This window comes from Mauremys reevesii, linkage group 4 (assembly GCF_016161935.1).
Source record: "Mauremys reevesii isolate NIE-2019 linkage group 4, ASM1616193v1, whole genome shotgun sequence".
Classification (NCBI taxonomy): domain Eukaryota; kingdom Metazoa; phylum Chordata; order Testudines; family Geoemydidae; genus Mauremys; species Mauremys reevesii.
The window spans coordinates 14317875-14337745 of record NC_052626.1 but is presented as its reverse complement, the minus strand read 5'-3'; the positions used below and the strand labels follow the sequence as shown (position 1 = coordinate 14337745).

The 19871-nt window shown below is 41.9% G+C and overlaps 1 protein-coding gene across 2 annotated transcripts in view; it reads right to left on the bottom strand.

The window, feature by feature from the left end:
* The window catches only part of HIF1A (hypoxia inducible factor 1 subunit alpha), a 61658-nt gene extending 51867 nt beyond the window's left edge, over nucleotides 1–9791 (bottom strand). The window contains exon 1 of one of the 2 annotated variants that reach the window (XM_039536396.1): nucleotides 9739–9791. In XM_039536396.1, the coding sequence (XP_039392330.1) occupies nucleotides 9739–9776 (38 nt within the window). In that variant the 5' untranslated portion in view covers nucleotides 9777–9791. Of the gene's footprint in view, nucleotides 1–5252; nucleotides 5270–9738 lie in introns of those variants that run through there. The other variant, XM_039536399.1, reaches the window with a different exon arrangement.
* Nucleotides 9792–19871: the final 10080 nt, after the last annotated feature.

Sequence of the window (19871 nt, the reverse complement as noted above, 5' to 3'; positions counted from 1 at the left end):
ACTGGGTTCAGTGGGCCCAATCCAACTCTCATTATGATAGCGGAAAGACTCCTACTGAATTCAAAGGGAGCAGGACTCCTACAAACACAGCCTCGCTGTAGGAGAAATATGATTGCAATGCAACCACGGTACAATTTTCACGTTGTCACATAGGACTAATATCTCTTGTCTTTTGCAATACAGTACAGGTAAAATAAATTATGTTAATATAGTATTAAGAAAATGTTCTGTGCTGAATATAATACATTAGTGTAGTACCTTTTGTTCCAAAAGATGTCAAAGTATTTTACGAATGCAGCATGATGAGCATACATGCTGCTTTACCAAACACAGAAGGACAAGGTCCTTTCCCAACAAGCTTGCAATTGAACTCAGACAAATACAAAACAAGAGACAACTGTGCCAGCACAAATACATGCCAGTACTTTGTTGGTGAAGAGATTAACATAGGAAGCCTCATGAAGGAAGCCTTACATAAACACAGGAACACAGACATACAGTATGAAACATCTGGGAAAGAGAATAACAACTAGAACATGGCACACCATGCAACCACAACTAGGGAGAGTGGGGAGAGGAAAGTTTGGTCAGAGTCGGTGCATTTAGCATTGAAGGCTCACAGCAATGTTAACTGTCTCCTTGATCATGTGGATTATGGGCCTGATCCTGTGAGTGGTAAATAGATGCGAGATACAATGGGTGTTCAGAGGTGCTGAACTCCCACAGGAAGCAATTGGCACCTCACAAGATTGAGTCCTATGACAAAAGCTTTCATTATAGTCCATCATATAGATCACTCTGCTTCTGTGTTATACCCCCTCTGCCACGCTGAGTCTATTTTGTCAATTTAGATTATAAACTCTTCAAGGCAGGTGCTGTCTGCTACTCTGTCTGTACAACGCAAATACAATGGGGCGCCATACTTGGTTGACATAAATAAATAACAACAACAAACAATAATAAATGCTCACCCAAAGCTGGGTAATGTGATATACTATTCATTAATGATACATAAGGAGCTACACTTGTCAAAAGATAAGTTTTGGTGCATATAGGTAACCTTTTGCATGCCTGTGTACGTATTGTGTAATGTTGTAATGAACGCTCCTAGGGGTGCAAGTTGGCGTTGCTGTAATATCCTTCACTCCCTGCCTTTTATTTATGTAGGTTCCTCATTTTAACAAACCAAAGTCATTTTTGCATGCAACTGTGTTTGTTTTTTTAAGAAAAAAAGTGGCGACTGTGAAGCTTAAATAGAAATGGCAGGGCGAATAGCTGCTGCAGTCTGATACACATATAACATAGACTCTTTTTATCCCTTTGAGGTTTCTCATCTGAGAACTGATGAAGGCCAGTTTTGCTTAGCTTATGAGATGTGACAATATCGTAGCTCACGGCAGCAAGGCTGTGGACTTGTGATAGTTTTGTTGTTCTGCTCACTGAATCCTCAAGGACAGAAATAATCAGAACAGGTATCAAAACTAGATCTCCCATATAAACACCGAGGAGCACTACCACTAGGCCACCTGGCAGGAGATCAGATACTTACCTTTCAAAGTGAAGCACAGCCAGCCTAAAGATATGGAGAAATTCACTGGTGCATTGTAGCGCCTTTATACCAACTTAACTTGGCCACTAACCGCTGTAACAGTCCTCTGGGGAATTCCTCTGAAGTAAAGGGGAGTTCCTGGCAGGTGCAGAGCTGTCACAGTTGGCTCTGTGCCACGCCCCCAGGAGCCCTGGCAGAGTGGATGTGTTAGGGGCATTTGGGGGGGGAGATAGAATGTGACAGTGGCATCCCTGTGTCCTGTCCTGCCTACTTCTGACTGCTGGAATGGTGCTCTAACCTGCACTGGGAGTTGAAGTGGCTCCTGCTGACCCCAGCATAAGGAGGTGCAAAGCTGCCTTTGCACTTCCACTTCAATGCCTGCACTGATCCCAGTGCATGTGAAGGGTTGATTTGGCTCCTTAGAACACTAGGCAAATAGCACAAGAAAAGGAACTAGTCAGGTCAAAACCTGCAGAGATTTGAAAATTAGACAGGATCAGGCTTATTCTAGCCATTAGCATAATTTGTTTTCAAGCTTGCCGTTGCAGTCCTTTCAACTGCAACTAACTGATACCTGTGAGGTGCTCATTTTAGGAGGCACTTGTACAGTTTTACCATCACTATCTGGGTTTGTTGTACCATTAAACTTTGAAGAGTTTATGGACCACTGTACATGTGACAAATTTAGATTGTGCCTCACAGTATATCCCCAAATGCCTCATCCTGTCTAGTTGTAAGTGACTTAAGCAATGAGACTTCAGATTAACACTACAGTCACACAGGTGTCGTAGATCCTTTGAGATCCCTGGATGGAAGGCACTAGATAAATGCTCAGTGTGCATATTATTAATAGTATCCACGTTAATTGTTTAGAAAGTGTAAAATCTCGCTGCATGAACTGGCTGAGGAGTTGTAAGTGCTATGGTCTCCTTATGCACAGTTAAGACGGCATTTGTGTGCATTTCTCTCATGCCAAATATACAATCTGTAGTAAAGACCTATCCATCAAAGGGTGGTAGTGTTTCAGAACAATATTAAAAATGGAAGCTTGTTCAGCAGTTAAACATTTCCCTTAAAAATGGCGCTATAGTCAATTTAGAGATGATATGAAGTATAAATGTTTTCACCAACATGAAATTTCAAGCCACTTAACTTCAACAATTTCTTATACACTTTCCCCCTCTCATCTTGCCAGTGCCTGCTAACAGTAACTCATTATACTATGTAGCAACTTAGTCACTTTTCCTGACCTTTATACATGTACAAAGTTCACTAAGTTATTTCGTTAGCAGAACTTCCTGAGTAACCTACATATGACTAATTACACCTATTTCACAGCAGGCTGGGCATTGAGTCAGAAAGTAGCTCAATGAGGATAGAGCAGGAAATAGGGAAGAGAATAAGTCAACAAAAGGATGCCGGACCTTTTTCCTTCTCGATTTCTTAATGTGCTTGCTCAGTGGTTCAGATACCAAAGTGATGGGTGTAAAGGAGCTGTCCTGAGCTCCAGTTCGGGTCTCATTAAAATAAATGGCAAAGCTTCTATTGACTTCAATGGGAAGATGGTCAGGACCTTAATTTCATTGGACACCCTTCTTTCCTGACACTGCAGCAGGGCACACATAATTCCCACTGACTTTCAATTGAAAGTGAAGTCTATTGTGATTACAGCATTAATATCCATCAACTTTGTAAATAAGCCCCTGATGCTACAGTGATAGGCACCATATAAATATATATTTGACCACAAATCAGATGCAACCCCCTGTACTCCTGGAAGCACCTACTGGAAGGGTATGTCTCCACCACAGAGTTAGCCTCGGCTAGAGTGGCATGGGTGGAGCATCCCTACTGCAGAGCCCTACCCATGAGACTGCATCCAGAACTAGCCCTTGTGCTGTGTTGAATTTCTAGCAGGGTATCCTATGGTTCTTAGTCATGCATTAAACCGGGCCTCTCCTATGAATTCATTCGCAGTGTGTTGTGGGAGAACTTGTCTGTCTTTCCTGGGCTCCTGTGGAAGTGCTCTTGTGGGTCTTACTGATGTCACACCACAGCTTTACCATAAAGCTGGTGTCAGCTTCTGGCCATCGGGCAGCACGGGAGAGAGATTTATTGGATGGCATCTCTGTTTAAATGCTGAGGAAGTGCAACAGAAATGGAGCAGGCAAACAAAGGGTTAAAATGCAGTGCAGAGTAAGGGAGGAGTTCGACAAAAAGTACTGCCCAGTTGGGATAGGATAGGAGAACTAACAGCACTTGGCCTCGATTAGCCTGCATTCACACAGCAAAGTAGGCAGGTTGCCAGCTTGGGCTGAAGTGAAACCCAAGTTCAATTGCCAATTGCTGTGATGTTTTTCTTGATGCAAAGACCTGGAATAATCTCCAACTCATTTCACAATAAACAGCTGTTTTTCAGTAATATCTGTCCCTATTGATTGGATTCAAGCCTGTGACCGGGTAGTGGAAGCGACTACCACGAGTTATTCCCTGAGTCTGCAACATTGGCTGAAGCAGAAGAGACGTGACTAGAAAAGGATACTACTCTTCTGCAGTTGCTACTATTTCCACTAGTGTCTCCCAAGCCATAGAGCATGTCTACGGTGCAATCAACAGTGTAACTGCAACTCACGTAGACATACCTGAGCTAGCTTTGATTTAGCTAACCCACATCACAACAGTGATGCTGCAGCAGCCCAGATGGCAACACACGCTGTACAACTTCACTCAGGATCCTGGGGATGTGCTCAAGCAGCTGGCCTGTGCTGTCACCCTTGTTGCTACGGCTTCACTGCTATTTTTAAGCTTGCTAGATCAAAGCTAGCTCAGCTATGTCTACATGTGCTGCAGACACAATTCTGATGGCAATGTAGACGTACCCGTGAAGACTCTCCTCACATTCCTAATCCAGTCTCTTGTTTCATCTTCTTAGCATTTGCATGCTAAACTATTTTAAGGCCAATGCCCTCTTTTAGGGCCTGGCTCCAAAGCCGGTTTAGGTAAATGGATAGATTCACACTGACTTCAATGGACTTTGGATCAGGCCATGTCTCTGTATACAAAGGGTATGCAGCATGGCTGGTAACTTTTACTGTAATAAAAAAAACGCCATCCAGTTCAATCTGCCCAAATTCGGTATAGCTGAGCTGTAAGGGAGAATATTGCTCGTGTGAATGCGACAAACTAACAACACTGACCAGATGGAAGCATGGTGCATGCAGGTGCTATGCAAGCTTCCCCATGCTGGTCTGCCAATGGACTATGCCTTGCCAGCCCCAGCCTGCTCTTGAACAGACACTGGTCAACGTATGGAGGGTTTCCTGATGGGAACAAACATTCACTAGGGTTCAGAATGGTATCTACAAATTGCCCCACAGAGTAAGGATGATGATCTTGTAGTTAAGACATTATCAAAGGACTCAGGAAGCCTGGGTTCAGTTCAGACCGCCTATGGGACACTGGGCAAATCAGTTTCTCTGTGACTCCCATCTATAAAATGGAAATGCAAATGTTTCCTTTTCCCCACACTTTGTCTTTTCTTGCAATCTCTTCAGAGCGTGGTCTGTCTCTTACATATTTATGTATAGTGGCTAGCATAATGAGGCCCTGATCTCAGTTAGGGCCTTTTGGTCCTACTGCAATACAAATAAATAGGGTTGCCAGACACTTTTACTTATGTCCAAAATACAGTATTTTAACTCACATCTCTGGAGATGAAAAGATATTCCAACGTGCCGACCAGCCCACAGTGTAACCAATTTAGCTGCAAGGCATCTGCAAAGCTAGTTTTACTTTCTTCTTAGTCCAGCTTCCCTTCTGAATGCCTTATAAGTATAAGGGAAATGCTTTAAGAACATGTAATGGAAGCCAGGCAAACAGTAGGTAGGTGAAACATGAACTGAACTTCAGGAAGAATGTGTTTGTACATACAAATACCTACAACAGAGGGGAACTGTAACTATCTCAAAAGGAAAAGTGGTTTTTGTTTCACACAGACACTCGTTGCAAATGCCCATGATCATTTTGGAAAACGTTTATTTTCTCCCCCTCAGCTAATTTACAGCCTGGACCGCAGGTTTGTGAGATTCTGGGTCCCACATAATTCGATATTCTGTTATTTCTGTAATAAACTATGAGTGTTAACATGTATGTGAATGATTAAAATATAAGGAGAATCTATATATTTTTGCATAATCTAACATCCTGTATTGTTTTAGCTTTGAAATTTTCCTGTCACACTACTAAATTGATCTGACTAAACACCAGAAAATGCACATTTCCGGAATAATTTTTCTATTTATCATTTTTCCCCTTGGGTTTTTGCTAAAATGGAAATTTAATTTACTGTTGTGTTTTGGCTAATATATTAGAAAACACAATTCAGGCTAATAGCTGTGTGTGTTATAACATGCCTTTTGGAGAACTGTAGGCATTCACAGAGGGAGGTGATTAATATTATATCTAGGCTTGCAAAAACACGTAGAAGCAATTGGCTTGCTTCTCCAGATATTGGAAGACATTAATTAAAACAATGACCTCTTGCATTTTTCCTTCTTCCATGAATGTGTGCATTTACACTACTCAAGAAGATTATAAACCCTGAGCCACAGCTTTTAAGGGATCACCCTATTACAGATTATAAGGATTTCATACATAGTCAAGAAGAAAAATTCATACAAGCTATAATCAAAGTGTTTATTATAAAGCAACATCAGTAGTAAATTTAAAGTGAATTCAAGAACTCCTGAATTCTAATCCCACTCCTGACACTAACTTCCTCAGTAACTTTACCCAAGTCACTTAACCGTCCCCTGCCTCAGTTTTCCCATCTGCTAAATGGGAATAACCTCACTAACAATGCCTGATGAGACCGTTAACTAGCAAGATTCACTAAACTACCATAGAGAGGTGTCAGATATTAAACTGATAAGAACAGATACTACACATGCACCCTACACTAGTGTGGAACCTTGCATCCCAAGGGTGAGATTTGGAGGGAATAAGGACAGGTGGAATTATTTCCTCAGGAATCCCTCTTGCAGAAAGCCTAGCGGACCCAAACTAATGTTTATAAAGTACTGCCTAAACAGAACACCATCTCAGCAGTTAGCACTTTGCCAAGTTGACAAGGACAGAGCTGAGACAGGGAAGATTTCTCTCCTTTTAATTCACTTGAAATTATCTAAATGATTGGCTGTCACTGTGGCTCAAGGCCAACAATGCAATGCTAGCTAAAGAGAGCTCTCCAGTTTATTACAGGGTAATCAATGGTTATCCCTTAGAGCAGTGATATTGCTTTTGTTGTGGTAATGCCACAACAAAGACACCTCAGTTATAGTTAATAACTCTCCAAGAACCCTGAGATAATTTATTCAGCCTACTGGATGAAGGGTGGCCCAGTGGTTTGGAGCCTAGCCTGGAACATGGGAGACCTGAAATCAGTGGGAGTTAGGTGCCTAAATACCTCTGAGGAGCTGGACCTTAGTCTTTCTGTGCCTCAGTTCCCAATCTGTACAGGGGGATAAAAGCACTTCCCTCCTCACATGGTGGAGGTAACTACATTAAAAGGTGTGAGGCACACAACCTCTATGGTAAGCACCCCAGATAGGCGGATACCAGGCAAGTTACTGTTCAGAGGCAGTAGTGGCCTTAGCCTGTATGACCGCATAGGACCTTGTCTTTATAGCCAGCTGGGGCACCATCCCTGACACCTTGTCTCTCATCCTATCTTCTGACACGAGTCATGGCAGATATTGAATTTCCCTTCCCCCACTTCTAGATTGGAAAGTTGGGCTTTGGCTCATTCTGCTGGCTTCATAGGGGTTTCACCAGAGACTATAGGGCAGGGGTCAGCAACCTTTCAGAAGTGGTGTGCCGAGTCTTCATTTATTCACTCTCATTTAAGGTTTCGCGTGCCAGTAACACATTTTAACGTTTTTAGGTCTCTTTCTATAAGTCTATAATATATAACTAAACTATTGTTGTATGTAAAGTAAATAAGGTTTTAAAAATGTTTAAGAAACTTCATTTAAAATTAAATTAAAATGCAGAGCCCCCCAGACCGGTGGCCAGGACCCGGGCAGTGTGAGTGCCGCTGAAAATCTGCTTGCGTGCCGCCTTCGGCACCCGTGCCATAGATTGCCTACTCCTGCTATAGGGGCTAATAAAATAGTGGAGTGGGAGTGGATCTTGGGCAGCCAGGAAGGAGGGGGTAGCTGTGCAGAGATGGGGGAATGAACAAGTCACAGGAAAGCAAGGCTGGAGCCTTGCCATATTATTTCAAAAAAGGTTCCAACAACTTGGGCTGACCCTGTTGGGAGGTGATAAATGGAGTCCAACAGAGAACGGGAAAGGCCGTGAGTTCATATGAAAAGGAGGAATCAGTGTCAAAGATGGTTACATGAGGAGGAGAATGTTTGCAGAAGTACTAGGCCAGGAAAAGTCAAAACTATATTGACAGAGCAACTGATTGAAACCAGTCTGTATTAGCTGAAATATAATAGTAATTTAGGAAACCGTTGCTCCATAGGAGGCAACTCATGAATGTGGGAGACAGTTTTCTTGGGAGCTGGGTCTCCATTACATGACCACACATCTCACCATTTGCAAAACTGAATATAGAACTCGTATACACCCTGCTTTCCCATAATAAAGTTCCTCAAACACACCCACCTACTCTCTCTCTCTCTCTCGCACATACACAGACTGTAAACTAATCAAGCTATTTCTTCTACAGGCTTGGAAGGAAGAGAGAGAGAGAGAGAGAGAGATTATTACTGTTATTTTTATTTTTACATATGAGGGAGGCACTCATACTACAGTAATAGGGGCCATATACATTTCTAGTTAGAACAAGGGTTCTCAAACTGGTGGTTGGGACCCCTGAGGAGGTTGTGAGGTTATTACGTGGGGGGTCGCAAGCTGTCAGCCTCCACCTGAAACCCCGCTTTGCATGCAGCATTTATAATGGTGTTACATATATTTTTAAAATGTTTTTAATTTATAAGGCAGGAGGGCGCACTCAGAGGCTTGCTGTGTGAAAGGGGTCACCCGTACAAAAGTTTGAGAACCACCGAGTTAGAACTTACTTCTGGATCCATAAACACTTGTAATACAGCCTCAGTCTAGAACTAAAGATGTAAACCATATTAAAGTTTATAACTATCTTAACAAAATACAGATCGCAAACTAGGTGAAAAGCTTCTGGTTCACTGTCAACAACACCATTTAGTTTAACAATGAAGTGAAATAAAATAAGTAAACAAGGTCTTGGACTTTATATTGAGATGTGGAATAGTGAGCTGCATACAAGATGTTCTGTCAATACATGAACCTAAGTACACTTCATCTGAATAGACTGTGTTGTGATAGCCTGGGGAACATTGACAGAGGACAAACATTGCAGAGATTAGAAAAATACAACCAAACAGAGCCAAAGTTACTCAGTTGTGTAGAAGAAGAACAGGAATACATGTGACTAACACATTTATTTGAGCATAAGCTTTCGTGGGCTGAATCCGATGAAGTGGGCTGTAGCCCACGAAAGCTTATGCTCAAATAAATTTGTTAAGGTGCCACAAATACTCCTGTTCTTTTTGCGGATACAGACTAACACGGCTGCGACTCTGAAACCTATCAATTGCGTAGATTGGAGTTCTGATTAAAGATTAGCCAAACTCTGCTAGAGATTATGGGGCACCAGAGAATTAACACTAGATCAGAGGTTCCCAAACTTTTCTTATTGTATACCCCCTTCCAGATCTACCAGCAGCCCACGATTTACCAGTTGCCTGCATACCCTTCCCTTCTCATCACTGATACTTTGTGCATTATTCTTAGCACTACCTGTCTTTAGCCATCTGTCCATATTTCACTATTATGTACAGGTATAGTTATAGTGCGATATATACACCTGAAAAAACAAACAAACAAACAAACAAACCTTAAATTCTGAGCTCAGTTAGATTGGACAGTTGCTGGGCAACTGAACCCATGCTGTACGGTGATTGGAGGGGAGGGCTCTGTACATTAGCATCTCTGTGTATCTGTGTTCTTATTGGTTCATCTTGAAGTAAATGAACTACTGTACTTTATATAACAAATTCCCACAGTTGTAAAGCTTTGTGTGAGCAGCCTATTATGAAAATGGAATAAATAAAATCCACCATTACACAGTTTCTCATACATACCTCCCAGAGATGCCTCGCAGATCCCCAGGGGTACACATATCACATTTTGGCAACCTGCACTAGATCTATTGCTCTACATTCTAGAAAAAGGGAAATAAAGACAATTCAGGGAATTACAGACCAGTCAGCTTAACTTCAGTACCTGGAAAGATAATGGAGCAAATAATTAAGCAATCAGTTTGCAAACACCTCTAGGATAATAAAGTGATAAGTAACAGTCAGAATGGATTTGTCAAGAACAAATCGTGTCAAACCAACCTAATAGTTTTCTTTGACAGGGAACAAGCCTTGTGGAAGGGGGGAGGTGGTTGATGGGGTATATCTTGACTTTAATAAGGCTTTGGGTACTGTCTCACATGACTGTCTCAGGAACAAACTAGGGATATAGAGTAGTTATCAGTGGTTCACAGTCAAGCTGGAAGGGCACATTGAGTGGGGTCCTGCAGGGATCAGTTCTGGATCCGGTTCTGTTCTATATCTTCATCAATGATTTAGACAATGGCATAGAGAGCACGCTTATAAAGTTTGCTGACAATACCAAGCTGGGAGGGGTTGCAAGTGCTTTGGAGGATAGGATTAAAATTCAAAATGATCTGGATAAACAAACTGGAGAAATGGTCTGAAGTAAATAGGATGAAATTCAATAAGGACAAATGCAAAGTACTCTACTTAGTAAGGAACAATCAGTTGCACACGTACAAAATGGGAATTGACTGCCTAGGAAGGCGTGGAAAGGGATCTGGGGGTCATAGTGGATCACAAGCTACATATAAGTCAACAGTGTAGCACTGTTGCAAAACAAACATCATTCTGGGATGTATTAGCAGGAATGTTGTAATCAAGATGTGAGAAGTAATTCTTCCGCTCTATTCCAAGCTGATTAGGCCTCAACTGGAGTATTGTGTCCATTTCTGTGTGCCACATTTCAGGAAAGATGTGGACAAATTGGAGAGAGTCCAGGGAAGAGCAACAAAAATGATTAAAGGTCTAGAAAACATGACCTATTAGAGAAGATTGAAAAATAGGACAAGATACCAGTCTTACGATTCAATGATTCTAACATACGGTACCAGCAGTATTTCATGGTTCTGCTGCTATAATAAAAGAATGCAAAGTGACATTCCAAATTCTCCCAGCAGCATTTAAACCACTGATTTATATCAGCAGATTTCTCTATATAAAACAAAGACAAAAGAGATGTTCCACTGACTAAAGAAAGATCATGACAGGAAAAGAACAGATTATTGCTAAAAAGCAGCTCCAGATATTTGAAAGGCAAGAGTTTATGGCTGAAGTAAAGAGGGCAATGGCTATATACAACTGAGTGTGAATTTGTTGCTAGAACTAGAAGTTGTGTCATGGAGAAAGTTCCCAAAAGCAGCCACCAAAGTAAATGTAACTGGCATAGCAGAATATTACTTCTGGAAGCAAAAAGAATTAGTTTGGAGGTTATAAGGGTAAAGTTTTTGGAGTTCTGGTTGATTTAAATCTGGATACAAATTAACCCGCAAGGAAAAAACATCCATAAGAAAAAAATCCTCAATATTAATTGGGATAGGTATTAATAAGTCACATGGTCTTCCCAGGTTTGTACATACATTGGAGATGGTTAAAGGAACTTAATGGGGATAAAACTCCTCTCCTGTGGCTATGGGACCTGGACCAGGAGTCAGCAGGACCTGGGTTCTATTCCTGGCTCTGCTACTAACTACAGAGTGACCTTGTGCAAGTCACTTTACAATTCCGTGTCTCAGTTTCCGATCTCGTATCTGCTTATACTGCAAGTTCTTCAGGGTAAGTTTTGATGGAAAATTTTTGACCAGCCCTACTAAGTGGCTTGTTCAAAGTCCCACACAGTCAGTGAAAAAAAATTAGGGACAGAACTCAGGTTTCCTGATTCCTAGTCTTGTGCACTTGCCACTGGATCACGCTGCCAGTAGATATCAGAAGTGAAAAACTCCAACAGCAGCACGTCAGGCTCAAACACACTTTTTCAATCAACAAGAGACATGTGACTGGTGTGACCAAAGTTTATCTTTCCATATAAAGCAGCTTCTCATGCAAAAGCAACCCAATTAAGTGAGTCAAAAGCCAGCAAGAAGCTGTCATGCAAAACAAATATAACCTTACATGTCCAAATACAAAACTCTTTAAATGGAAAGAACCTGTTCCATACTTAAGAGACTTTACACATGAGTAAACATCATATCGAGATAAGAAAACTGATGCAATATTCCATAACCATAGACACAACATAACACAATCAGGCTATATTTTCAAAGTTAGGCATGTGCAATAGCACACATACAATTTGCATGCGCCTAACACATATATGCACAAGATGCAGCTAAGGTATTTATATACACATGCCAGTTAGATGCTTAGCTGGGGGTGCATGTGCACACACCACATTCAGATGGATGCGTGCAATTGCACATGCTTAACTTTGAGTATCTTTTACCCCTCTCATACCAAGAGCATGAAAGAGGCATAATATCCTTGGAATGACCCAATGCATCTGACCAGAGTTTATTTTATTGTTCACTATCTTTTCTTCAGTTGGCATTCTAGAGCCTCCTGCCAGGAAGATGCCTGCAAAAGGCCTCAACGCTACAGAGTAATTAAAGTATAAATAAATAGTAGCATGTACTGAAATAGCTTACCGAGCACACACAGCTACAGAGTATAGGTATATGTGTATGACTCAATTACTGCTTAGGGTAAACCTTATAACTGGCAGATTTCCAGTTCCTGAAACATTGCTCTGTCACTATGACCCCTGCCTCAAAGTTCATTTTTTTCATATAAGAAAATATTATTGATGTTTATAGTGTGACTTCAAACACTTGCTGATCAGATGAAGATGCTAATCATCTCCTGGCAGCATTTTTTCTTCTTTTTTTTCATGTGGAGTTATTTTCTGTTATAATTATGCACAGCCACAGAGTCCTATTGGATGCATCCATGCTTCGAGGCATCCAGGCAGTAATAGTGGCAAGAAATGCCTTCTTCCACCTTTGGCTAGGCAAAAGACAGTCCCACACTATAGTGTTCGGGGATCATTTAATGAGCAAAGTGCATGCAAGAAATTTGGTTTATTCTGTGTCTGGATCCAGTTGGCTGCGCATAATAGCAAGGTCATTCCATCGCCCTGCCCAGACTCCCTATCTGAGAAGCTCATCCCTAAAAGGCACAGTACCAAAAAAACACAGTCTTTCCTCTCAGATGAGAGCCGAGAAACTGTTATGCATGATTTCATCCTGTTTCGAATGGTTTACAGCAAATTCTTCTGACTGATGCTCACTCCTCTTTGGACAACATACAGCTTCCTCGCTATACAAATGTGACCAATGAGAGTGTATCACACGGGTGCTCTGCATACTCCACTGGCTCCCCATTTGATTCCAGATCCACTTCAAAGTCCAGGTCCTTAATGAGCTCGGGCCCAGCTATGCATGTCTCCATCTACCTCACCCACTCAGTGAGGATGTTGCAGTTGGTAGAGATTTTTGTGAACCAGGAACAGAGACAATTTGGCAGAAGATTGTTGACTCTGAATGAGCCTAAATCTGACTATTTTCACAGCAAGGCTCACCTTTACATGCAAGCTGTCCCTCAATGAAGGAGGGAGAATGTCTTGTCACAAACACATGGATGATGGCAAGGGCTGCGGGGGCAGTGGGAAGGGAAGTCACAAGGACCTGATCCTATAATCCCTTGCTCACATGAGTAATCCATATTCACATGAGTAATCTCATTAAAGGTTTGCTGTAACAGGTGATAAGTAACAGCACTTCACATCAGGAGGTGAAGGAAGCAGGGTACTTCTCAGCAACATTTTGCTTTGGATGGACTAGATACCACACAGCGATGTGTGTATTAACTATAGATAGACAAGCCATTTCCTCTTTGTGGCTTAATATCATCTTGCTATCACAGCACCCATATCAGTTTCATTGTGATAAGATGAGCAACATCATATCTGGGGTGTCAGGTAAAAAATATCCAGCAAAACCCCCCAAGTTTAAAATGTTATGTTGCTAAAGGGAGCAAGATTGAAGAGGAGAACAGGGCGGGCGCCCAGACTCTCTCTCTGCGGTAGAACCATTTCTGTGGAGCAGAAAGTGCAGACTCCTGACTGAAGCGGACGCGTATGCTAAATCTTGTCAGTCTTTTCCTTGAAGAAGTCAATGCAGTGAGATTGTAGGCGGAGCAGCAGAGTTCAGGAAGACGATGAAGGTGGCAGGGAAGGCACAGCGGTTGTAACTCAGCATTTTGTGAGGGGGGTGGTGGTACAGAGGTAATTAAATGGGAGCTACCAAAACAAATTTCTCTTTTCAGGCACATAATTTTTAGGCTTTCCAGTGAGGTAACAGCCAGGGGAGGGGAAGGAGGTGTCTGGTGAAGAGCCATAGAAAAGGCATCTTTTATGAGAAAACATTAGCCTACTTGTAAAGGATGAGGAACTCCATCACACCCAGCATTTGGGGATTCCCAGGGAGTGGAGAGGAGACTGAAGCCAAGCCCAGGTAAGTGTTAGAGCTGTAGAAATAGGATAAACAGACAAAAAATGAGGGTAAGGCTAGGAACAACCACTCAAAACTGCAATCTGGGAAAGGAATTGGAGAGTCCCAGGAGAAGCACAGCTGCCTGAGATCAGGGATTAAGCAGGCCTTGTGAGCAGGCTCATGATGACTCATAAGCCAACAGAGCATTTCTTCCCTTCTGAAAGAGAGCACTTGTGTGCTGGGAAGGCCTATGGAAACTCTCTCTCGATGCCCTGCTGCTACAAGGCAATGCAGCCATAGTGACTTTCAAGGAAACAAGCTTAGTGGGTTATTTTAATAAATGCTTTTTACAAATTTGTACGGAACATATTTTTTCTCCTCAGGAAGTATGTGACACATGGTAACTGTCTGCTTGCAGAAACATTTGGCTATCTGTTTTCAAGAATGAACAGAACAGAACAGAAAGTGACCTTATCCAACATGTAAGAGAGAGAAAAAAATAACCACACAAACCAAACAAAACTGGGAGCACAGAGGCAACGTTAAACACTGTTAGTCCATTTCCTGAGCTCAAACACAGCATTTGCAGTGAAATACCAACAGAAGCTTTCCTCAGTCTTAGTAACACAGTTCAGTCTACAACAGAACTACCACATGGTAGCATTTTTAACTTCTGTTACCGTTTGTTTATACTCCTTCAAGTGAACATTGGTAGAAAAGGTTATTTTATCATTCCTAGTGTGGGTGTGTGTGTGGGGTGGGGGAATTTACTGAGTTCTGGCACTTACATAAAGCCAGTGTTGTTTTTTTTTAAAGCTAGGGACTACAAAACACAAAATGTAAAATATTAATAATTGCATCACTGATTTTAAAGAATTAACCTACATTTTAAAATTCAGAAAATTCAGCAGCCAAGTTTCATAAATATTTAAAAGGTGATCAATATTTAACTGAAAATTTTTGTTCTATATGATGGAATTCCAGCTGAAGCAGGCATCTCAGAGTGAAAGTGCTCAGTGACATGAATTTCTCTTTCTGTGTATTTTGGAACGTTTGTGTTCACTGAAATGACAGCTTTTCTGGTAATTTCTCGGTTTCCCACAAAAAAAAAAAAAAAAAAAAAGCCTTAATCGCCTTACTGGAAATTGTTCTATTTATGCAGTAAATCCTGCTTCTAAAATTGCTTCGGATCGTGTTATGTAACCTAAACAGATGGACTTTGAGCAATTTTTGTATGTCAATTCAAATGATAATCTAAACAGGCTGCAATCATTTATCAGCTCATTCATGGCAGAGAAAAAACAGATTTGAGGCCTTAACATATTCATGGAACACACACACTGATTAGCAGTGTTGATGTGATAAAACTGTAAAAAATAATAGAACTTGTAAAGGGCTTTTCCCCACCCTCCCTAACTGAAGCACTCTTGATGCTGTATATAATAATAATTAATAATAATACAATGTATAATATACTGTGGTCCTGATCCTGCACGTTTGACTTTATGCTTTGTGAGTAGTTCCCCTGAGGACAGTCCAGACATGCATACCACTGTGGATAAAGTTACATGTGCATAAGTCTTTCTGGGACCAAGGCCTAAACGATCAGCCTCTAAAAGCTTAATGAGGGAGGAGGAGCTTAAAAAGGGGAAGGAGATAAAATGGGCAAATGAGGGGATGGAAAGGTAATAAATATATAGTCCCTCAATCATGTTCTCCAGCTCATCTCATAAGCAGTGTTATATGCTGTATTTATAAAGCACCAGTCCATTCCCCTGCTCCAAGGCAGGGAGAAATATAATAATGTATAAGCCAGAATATAACACCCATAAAATAAACTAATTTTAATTAAAATATTAATAACCTCCTCTTCCCAGTCAGATTCAGAGAAACGGTGATGTCTTAAGGGGCCAGAGTAGCATCACACCAATTTTACACTTGTTTATTACCATTGACTTCAAGAGGGCAACTCAGATTTGACACCTATCTAAGTGAAAGGAGAATCAGACTCAAACAGGGGTCTGACACCAAAAAGGATGAGAAGGGATGGAGGGAAAGGTAGTGAATAAAGATCATTCTTAAAAAAATTAAGTATCTGGGTGCTTTTTAAAAGTGGGGGAAGTTGGTCAGATGGGTGTTGGGGCAGGTGGAGGAGGGGCACAAAGATGACTTGTGCCCCCTGGAGATTAGCTCAGTCAAGGCCTGATTTCTTACACACTAAAGACCCATCCAAGGCTAGAAAATCTACCAGGTTAAAACACGGTCTTCAGTGAGTCCAACCATATTATAGCTTTCAGCTTAGTCCTCCAGGAATTAAGTGGAGTACTTTTAAGTTTGGGATCAAACTGTGTTGTAGCCATGGTAAGGAGCTTTTCTCTTGGCTATTTTTTTAAAACAGGGCTGAAAGCAGGGTTTCTTAGCATGGTTTAAATATTCAATCCAGAAGCAAGGCCAAACATGGCCCCAATCCTACAATCACGTCCATGTAAGCAGACCCTCGCGCCCATGTGGAACTGATTGCAGGATTGGGCCATTCCCATGTTTAAATGTGGCACTTAACTACAGTGGATTTTGTTATGTAGATGGGGCTTAAAGGGAAATCATGCAACTCATGAGAAGTGTGTGGTGTAAGCAGCCCGAAGTCCAAGTCCCTCCCAAACACAGCCAAGGTCTGCCCAGCAGGCCATTTTCTGCCCTCGGTTACCCATCTGACAGTCCATTCACTACATGGTTGTGAGTTGCACTTTTCTAACGTCCCTGCTCTCCTCCACCCTCAAGGTTTTCCATTTCTAATCTTCTGGTAAGGGTGAAGGTAGCAACAGGTTTCACTGAAACACCAAGTCATTACGGAAATGAACTGATGGTACATTAAATACAATGGAGCAAATTCATCCTCCTCATTCTCTGTATGGGTATATAGTGCCTAGCACAAGCGGGGCCTTGATTTTTGGGTGCTACTGAAATACAAAGAATTAATAACTGCAATGACTTCAGTGGAGTTTCAATCTGGCCTAGTGATTATTTTATCATCTTTTAGTCAGATTCTATTTTGCTCTACAAAAATATCTCCAAAATTCCACTTGCTCACAAAAGAAAACAAATACGTTTTCCCTTCTGTTTGTAAATATATTGAAATGATCAGCTGAACGGGATTGGCCCTCAAGGTTAGAACGCATGCTTGGTTTAGAATAGCTTTTCGCTAGATGATGTAATTTACTTTATTCTACAACTGTGTTAGTCGATCTAAGTAGATTAATGCTGATGCACCAATCTGGCATGCACTCAATTTGCCCAGCAGTTATTGAGTGCATTTCAAGCACGCAGTTATTTTAGGTTGCAGAATGCATGGTCCAGATGACTTTCAGATGGCCATTGGTTTGTTTGTGTGTAAATAGGTCTAAAATCCCTGAGGACTAACTACTGGACTAAGCCAAATACTGTATTAGCAGTTACGTAAGAGGAGAGCTAATGTTTTTTTCCCCATTGTTACTTGGCTATCCTGAATTCATTCCCGTTACTAATAGATGTTGTTTCGAAGGGGACACCCACATCTTTTGGCATATTGATAAACCGATTACTAAAAGTTCTGTTCAGGTCCCCAGTGTTCTTAATTTAAAACCCAAAAGAACATTGGATTTGTAGCTCTTAGGCAGGAGGGTTGTTTGTTTAATGTTAGTGAATTTAGTACTAATAAGACGTGCTGGCCTGACAGCTCTTGGGAAACATATTTTATTTAAACAGAGCATATAGAGCAAAGTTAAGAGTAATAAAAGCTTTCCCCGACACACTCTTATGTGCCTTAATGTGGCCTGGCGGCAATCTTTAAGAGGAAAGACGATAATGACCTCCATGCAACGTCAAGCCTTGGTCTCTCTGCTGAGTTGACACATTGATTTAGTGCATCTAATCATGTCTCCCTCTAGTAGCTGGCTCCAAATACTAAAACAGCCTCTTACATGAGGTCTCCAGTAGTTTAAGTGCGAGGGTGCTAGTGCTAAAGATTCTGCTAAGGCAATGATGCATGTAAATAAACAAAATAAACTGTGGTATGTTGGTAATTGCAACATCCTCAAAGATTTAGACTGAGTGCACAAGTCATTTAACATAAGCGCCCAGACAGCCATTAGACCAGGGCTGGGCAAATGTTTTGGCCCGAGGGCCACATCGGGGAATATAAATTGTATGGCGGGCCATGAATGCTCACAGAATTGGGGTTGGGGTGCGGGAGGGGATATGGGCTCTGGGGAGAGGCAGGGGATGAGGAGTTTGGGGTGTAGGAGGATGCTCTGGGCTGGGACCAAGGGGTTCAGAGGGCAGGAGGAGGATCAGGGCAGGGAGTTGGGGTGCGGGGAGAGGCTCAGGGGGTGCAGGCTCTGAGTGGCGCTTACCTCAAGAGGCTCCCGGAAGCAGTGGCATGTCCCTCTCCGGCTCCTATGCGGAGGCGTGGCCAGGGGGTCTGCGCGCTGCCCCATCTGCAGGCACTGTCCCTGCAGCTCCCATTGGAGTGTGTAGGAGCCAGAGCGGGACCTTACCATGGCTTCCAGGAGCCACATGGTGCGGCCCCTGACCCAGTGCCCTGGCCAGAGGTCCGGAGTGGGGCTGAACCGCATGGTATGGCTCACGAGCCGGCTTAAAACGGCTGACGGGCCGCAGTTTGCTCACCCCTGAATTAGACCATAGCAATTTTTTGGACACCACTGTCCCAGGCTGAATTCAAATAATGGATCTAGAGGTGAAGATTCCATATCCCTTTACAAGCCCCTGACCCAACCAATGCTTTAGTTTTTCTGATTTCCCATTTCGAGGTGGCAAGGCTGGCCAAGAAACTGACAGCATCAGCAGTGACAAGACTGGCCCCTTTTTTTTTGTAGGTGCTATAAATATTCCCAGTGCATGCAGAATGTACACAGATACAGTCAATTGAACAGAGACAAGTGGTTAATCTTGGACATACTCAGTCTTTGTGGAAGGTATTACCTATGCTCAAGACTTTCTGCTGAACTTTCCTCCCTTAAATAATAGCATTTTGCGACAGACTTGTGAAACAAAACTGGGAGCTCTAATGGCTGCTCCGGTAACTATATTTATCTCCCTGCTAACAGTTTTACGGAAAATGATATTTCATTTTGATGAAAAAGCTTTTGAGCAGAAGCCAAATTGCTCCAGGCAAAGCAGATTTTGTTTTCCTACCATTTAATCAGTAGGAAATTAAGGGGCCAATATTGTACTGCCACTGACTTGAAGTCAAACATCTGAGCTCACTGAAATGAGCATCTCCTTTCTGTTGCTCTCTGCGTTCTCTTTGTAATGTACCTGGGAGTCAAACAAAGATTCTGTTGGCAAAATATAATTTTAATTTTCTATGTTCCATTAATCATGTTGCCTAATATGAATCTAACAGAAACCAAATCCCAAACTAAATGTTAAGGAGCAGATCTTCAGCTGGTGTGATGAGTACAGCTCCATTGGTCTTACAGGAGCTATGTAACTCCCGCCAGCCAAGGCGGTCCAGAGAGTTTTGGTGGCCATCGCCTTCTGAAATGTTCTAGGATCTGACTCATCTAGTACATTGTTGATTATGTTAAAAATAAATGCGACCTGTTGAGGGGAAATTGAGGATGTTGC